This window comes from Pinus tabuliformis, chromosome 3_2, assembly GCF_031772625.1.
Source record: "Pinus tabuliformis cultivar Carrire ecotype Pingquan chromosome 3_2, CPIR1, whole genome shotgun sequence".
Lineage (NCBI taxonomy): Eukaryota > Viridiplantae > Streptophyta > Pinopsida > Pinales > Pinaceae > Pinus > Pinus tabuliformis.
In genome coordinates this window covers 1,097,744,767-1,097,751,393 of record NC_142302.1, presented here as the reverse complement: position 1 = coordinate 1,097,751,393, position 6,627 = coordinate 1,097,744,767, and the positions used below count along the sequence as shown (strand labels likewise).

The 6,627-nt window shown below is 38.1% G+C and overlaps 1 protein-coding gene across 2 annotated transcripts in view; it reads left to right on the top strand.

The window, feature by feature from the left end:
• The first annotated feature begins 773 nt into the window (after positions 1–773).
• The window catches only part of LOC149184499 (D-aminoacid aminotransferase-like PLP-dependent enzymes superfamily protein), a 156,703-nt gene continuing 150,849 nt past the window's right edge, over positions 774–6,627 (top strand). For both annotated transcript variants that reach the window (XM_089417546.1, XM_089417544.1), the window contains exons 1-3: positions 774–1,066; positions 1,166–1,574; positions 2,465–2,582. In XM_089417546.1, coding sequence (XP_089273672.1) covers positions 979–1,066; positions 1,166–1,574; positions 2,465–2,582 — 615 coding nt within the window. In that variant the 5' untranslated portion in view covers positions 774–978. The remainder of the gene's footprint in view (positions 1,067–1,165; positions 1,575–2,464; positions 2,583–6,627) is intronic.

The following is a 6,627-nucleotide window of genomic DNA, read 5'->3' as shown; positions in this document are numbered from 1 at the left end:
AACAGTGAAGTCGATGATGGCTAGCTAGGGTTAGGTAGCAACATTTGTAGAATTGGTAAATTTCTTATTATTGTCTTGTAGCTATGACATTCATAACTTGTTAACTTAGTAAGACTATGAAAATTTAGAAAAATATATCTCCAATTTTTTAAGAACAAAAATAAAGTTTTATGACAAGCCAAATAATTTTTGGCCAATATTGATACATCATAATCAATTATATATCATTAAAAAGTTGATACACATATCATAAAAGATTCCAACCATATAGCAAATAGGATTTTTACAAAATGTAAAGTCGATGAAGAATTATAGAGAAGTGTGTGTTGTGATCATATCTTTACTTAGTGATACTCTTCACCCATCTGCGGGGACGTGAAGCTTAACTCATGATGTGAAATGTGCTAAACCCAGATAAATAGAAGATGGTGTTAAAATATATCCATTAGAAGAACACCATTTACAATTTTAATACCATCCTTTATTTATGTAAGTTTAAGACTCTTTATATCATCAATTAATCTTAAGACCCTAAAGAGAGGTGAAAAGTTCCCCTGAAACATTAGGATCACAACACACTTCTCTAAAAATCTCCTTCAATTATAATTTATTGATTGCGAAAATATGCCTGCGAATATTTAGAGTTATTAATTTAAATCAGTAAAATTATTCCATTGAGAAAGGAAACTTTAAAATTCATCTACAATGTTAGAACTTAAAAAATTATAAACACTCACTAACAAAATCGCTATTTCGTGGCTGATTTTCATAAATTCCAAAGTGGGATATGCTTGTTACAGAATTACAGGGCTCCGACATGACAACCATGAACAGACCATTCCACTAACGTTATATAGATAACGCACGCCATGATGACCTCCCTATCCCACTAATGTTGTGACTCCGTATATATTTCCAACATCACTTTGACGGTGAAAGTAACGAAAAGCCCATCTGCAGTTTTATATCATTAGTGAAATGGCAGGAAGAATAGTAGTACAGAATGGTATGCTCAAAAATATTGATGCGCCACCCGCCCCTCTGTTCCTCGCATCGACTAATCCAGGTATTTGTCATGTCAATCAATACTTAGGGGTTTCGGCATTGCAAACAGTTCAGCGTGCAATCTGAAAATCAAATGATTGGGCGTGCTGATGATTTTCAGGAGCATACACAACATGTCGTACTGGTGGGGAAGGCTCTTGTATTCTGCTGTGGGAGAGGCATCTGCTCCGTCTTGCCCAATCCCTGAGCATTCTCGCAGAAGCTAAACCCCACCTGTATCCTGTAAAACCTCGTCCTGGATCCACTTGGGATGATGCCATTAGGCAACTTGTCCAGTCCTCATTGGAGGCCGGGCTTCCGAAGGCCTTGGAGGACCGAAAAGTTGGGGAAGAATTATCCATCACAGCTCTTGTGTGTGGTGGTTCAACATTTTCTAAGCCACAGAAGCCCTACGATATATATGTCCATATTTCAAGCTACATTCCTTCCTCGAGTTCGGGTGGAGTCCAATTGGCCATCGTCGGACCTGGAAGGGAGATTGCCTCGTCAAAATTCTCTGAGTGGGTCAGGTACAATATTCTACTCAACGCATGTTCGATATGTACACGTTTTATGCTAGAATTAGGATGCCAATTCTCATGGTCACTTTGGGGCATTCGTAAATACTAGCAATGACCCATTCAAACCCAGTTCTGATATGCATCTGGAGGTTGTGAAGCCTCAAGATGTATATCGAGAGTTCACACAAACAGCTAAAACCCGAATCTGGATGGGTTTGTGCTCGCGTTCATAATCAATGCATCCAATGCACAGTTATACACACATGCACCCACACATGAAGAATCGATTGATCATATGCAGCGTTGAGCTTCATAACCTCGAGGTGCATATCGATCCCAGATTTAGATGGGTTTGTGCTAGTGTCCAAATTCAATACACCATCTACATCCACTGCACTGCTATACACAAGCATACACACATGGAGAGTTGATGGATTGCTTCTACCTTGTCTCCGGCTGTAGAATGCACCTAGTGTTTCTTGGTGCAATTATTGTCTTAGTAAGTCGTAGGAATGTGATAGTAGGTTACAAATACTGAAAGGTTACAGTGTTGAAAGGTCAAGATTCAAATTGTACAGTAAATTGAATGCCAAGAATGTTCCCTGTGATTTCTTCCATCCTTTTCTCACACAATAAATTCTTTGCTCCATCTTTCCTTAGGGTGTACTCTATTTTATGACAACATTTTCTTCATCTACTCACAGGCATTAGATTTTATCTCACCCACCTGCACCCTAGCTGCAGCAAAGGTTTCTTATTTCTGTGACTAGCCATGTGAGAGATATACCCATCCGTTCAATGTATATGGATATCTTTCAAGGTTTGTAATTTTCTATATATCAATTCTGCACTGAAATCAAATATGTTTAGGCTCCTATTCTGCAACTGAACATATGCAGGACCAGGCAGTCTTTGGAGAAACTTCGCCCTCCATTAGTCACAGAGCTCTTGCTGTCTAATGATGGGGACAGGATTTTGGAAGGTTCGATAACAAATTTCTTTGTTGTATGCTATCAGGTGAGACTGCATATCACTATAATGGTTAGAAGAGTTAGTTGCAGTTTTTCAATTATATGTAATAGTTTGCTTTCATTAATCTTGTTTGTGAAAACTTGATTAATTAAGTATGACACTTACACAGAACAATGGAACGAGTATCATATGGCACCCTTAATATCTTTGATACCTAATTGCCAAACCATATGCTCATACTGACGATAATCAAAATCTTACAATCCAACAATTACATTGGCTGGCACATAGCCTAAATATTTACAACTGTTCAATAAAGTATGAAACAAAATGGCTTTAAACTTTAACACAAGATGGAGAAATGGTCTCAGATTTTCTATGGGATCAGTTTAGTCGCTCCATTCCTGGCATTTAGAAATAGGGTTGTTCCAAAAATAATCCACATTGCCTACAAGGATATGCCCTCAGCCAGGACAACAGCTTGCTCCCCTAGATGTGCATGCATCTAGCTGTTGTCTTTTCTTTCTGCAGTTTGCTTATTCAAGTGTCTCATAAAAGTGTCTTGTATCCCTATTCTTACGGATTACAGGTTGGGCGGAGCCAAGAATATCATGCGAAATAAAATGTAGTGGAAAGGAATGTAAACCACTTCATAATATGTATGTATGTATGTATGTATGTATATATGTATGTCCCTCTCTTTTTACCCCTTGTTGCTTTATTGATACTCACCACTCGTTACAATAGGAGGAAAGCATAAATATATATGTGTATGTTATTTATGCCTTCCTCCTATCATAACAAGCAGTATTGATAAAGTGATAAGTCTTCGGAGGCATAGTCCAATGCAGGGATCATCAAGATTATTCCCGAGGGCTCTAAGAGATATTATAGGGGGCAACATATTACTTCTTTGTTGAATGTGGCATATAAGTTATTGCTAAAGTGATAGCTAGAGGCTTCGAATGAGTGCTTGCTAGGATGATTATATTGCAGTAGAGCAGCTTTGTTAATGGTCAATACATACCTTTTTCCCCAAAAGAAAGCCTTGCGGGGAAACCCAAGGTATACTTCCTCAATTTTGTGGTTGGCATTCCTAGTAAACCTATAAACATAGACTAATGTAACTCACCTAGGGGGATCTGAACTAGGTACCATCAAGATTATTCCCAAGGGCTCTAAGAGATATTATAGGGGGCAACATATTATTACTTTGTTGAATGTGGCATATAAGTTATTGCTAAAGTGATAGCTAGAGGCTTGGAAGGAGTGCTTGCTAGGATGATTATAATGCAGTAGAGCAGCTTTGTTAATGGTCAATACATATTGGACAACCTTTTTCCCAAAAGAAAGCCTTGTGGGGAAACCCAAGGTATACTTCCTCAATTTTGTGATTGGCATTCCTAGTAAACCCATCAACATAGACTAATGCAACTCACCTAGGGGGATTTGAACTAGGTACCTAGTGGCATAGAACTAGACAAATGCCTAGCAACATGGGAAATAACCAATTGAGCTAACCCCTTGCGGTTCATATTGTATAACTTATCTTGCTTGGGAGTCTATTTAATGTGCCAAGGAGATAGGGAAAAACACATTTCTTGGGGATAGATTTTGACAAGGCTTATGATAGATTTGAGTGGGGTTTTATAGTAGATATATTACTTTGTTGGCTTTGCTTTGGTTGTATGCTTAGATTTGTGTTGAAAACTTGTTTTCTTAGGCTTATTTCAAACTATAAGTGAATGTTTGATTGTCATCCTCAAAACACCTATAAGGATCAATTTGACAAAGATTCCCTATAGCATGTTTACTTGATTTTATAGTTATAAATGTTTTAGGCCATTTACTTTAGGTTGCTAAAGAGAAAAATTAGATGCATGTCATTTCTCTACCTAATAGTTGTAGGAATTTACAGGGTAAGTTACTCAGATTGAACACCAAAGGACACCGCTCACAAACAGATCACAGATCAGTACACCAGTATTCTTGACGTGGTTAAAACCCTCAAAGAGGGAAACAGTCCACGACCTGAGCCAACGCGGCCACTTCAGGCAATATTATTAATAAAAAGAAAGAAAATTTACATAAGCTTCTCTCATAAACGGTCACAGACAAATGACCCTCCATGCTCTTTAAATAGAGATCATGGACCAATCGGGTGTTAAGCCACGGATCAAGTATCGGTAATACCAAGGAGAGAATGAACCGTTAGATCACTTCATGTCTAGAACATATCGTCACTGTCGGACTGTAAGTTACAAAAAATACATACTAAAGAAACACACTTTACCTAACTATACACTAGACCAAGTTATACTTAATTATTTCCTATGTGTTGGAATATCCTAACATCCCCCCTTAAGAACAACTTGGGATAGGATTGAAGGATGTACAAAGATGACACAATAGGAGAATGAAGGAGGCATTAGAGCCTATCCCCCCATACTGACAACTTCTTGAACTCCAACCATAAATCGAAGTTCAGCAAACTTGCCTTTGTGAGAGCCTTTGTAAAGATGTCTGCAACTTGATCATCAGTTGAACAATATTGCACTTCAAGAACATGGTCATGAATGAGCTTTCTGATGAAGTGCATGTGTAGTTCAATGTGTTTGCTGTGCTGATGTTGGACTGGATCTTTGCATAGTTGAATGGAACTTTAATTATCATACCAAAGTGTAGTCAGATGCTGCTATTGAAAACCAAACTTTGACAGAATCTGACGAAGCCACAGGGCTTCCTTACTAGCTTCAACAATGCCACGATACTCTGCTTCTGCTGAAGAAAGAGAAATGGCACTTTGTTTCTTGCAAGCCCATGTAGTAGGTCTAGAACCAAGAGTGAAGACATAACCTGCAGTAGACTTCCGATCATCAGGGTCACCAGCCCAATCAGAATTAGTGAAACCAACCAACAGAGGAGATGCTCCTGCACTGTAATGAATCCCAAATTGAATTGTATTTCGAACATAACGAAGTATTCTTTTAGCTTCTTTCCAATGACTTTCATGTGCTTTGTGCATAAACCGAGCAACAAGGCCAACAACAAAGGAAAGGTCAGGACGGGTATGGGTCAGATACAAAAGTTTTCCAACATGCTGACGGTATAAGGTAGCATGAACTTTAGGGGAAATACAAGTGACTGAAAGTTTGACTCCAGACTGAAAAGGAGAAGGGGCTGGCTTACAGTCTTCCATGTGAAAGTGGCATAGAAGATCACAGGCATACTTGGACTGAGAAAGGGAAATACCTTCTTTGGATTGCAAGACTTGAAGACCAAGAAAATAATGCAAGTGTCCTAAGTCTGTCATTTCAAACTTCTTTTTAAGGCTAGACTTCACATGGTTTATAAGGTTGGGATTACTACCAGTAAGGATAAGATCATCAACATAAAGAACAAGAATGATACGGGACTTACCCACTTTCTTGGTGTAGACAGTATTGTAAGAATGACACCTAGAAAAGCCAATATCTAAAAGAAAGCTATCCATTTTGGCATACCAAGCCCAGGGGGCTTGTTTGAGACCATAAAGGGTTTTCTTAAGCCGACATACAAGGCTAGAGTCTTTTTGTATAAAGCCAGGGGGTTGTTCCATATAGATTTCTTCATGCTGCAAGAAGGCGAATTTAACATCCATTTGATGGACTTCCCATTTGAAAGAGGCAGCAAGGGAAAGAACAAGGCAGATAGAGTTTATTTTGGCATTAGGGGAGAAGGTTTCAGTATAGTCAATGCCTTCAACTTGTGAAAAACCCTTAGCAACAGTGTTACTTTGGGCGGGAGCGAAAAATGGGTGCGGGAGCAACATTTTCAAAAGCTCTCCGGTTTGGGAGCGAATCCCGGGAGCGTTTTTTATATATATATATATATATATATTTTTATATTTTGATACATTGTCAACAAAAACATGTAGAATGATGAATTAAATATAAAAAACATAAAAAAACATAGATTGAACCATTATAACAACAATCATCTAGAAGTTATAATCTTCATCAACCATGTCCACAAGTTAGTAAATAGTAACATACAACATATTGAGTCTCATGATTCATCAATCTTAAAGTTTCAAGCTTTCAAAATTCAA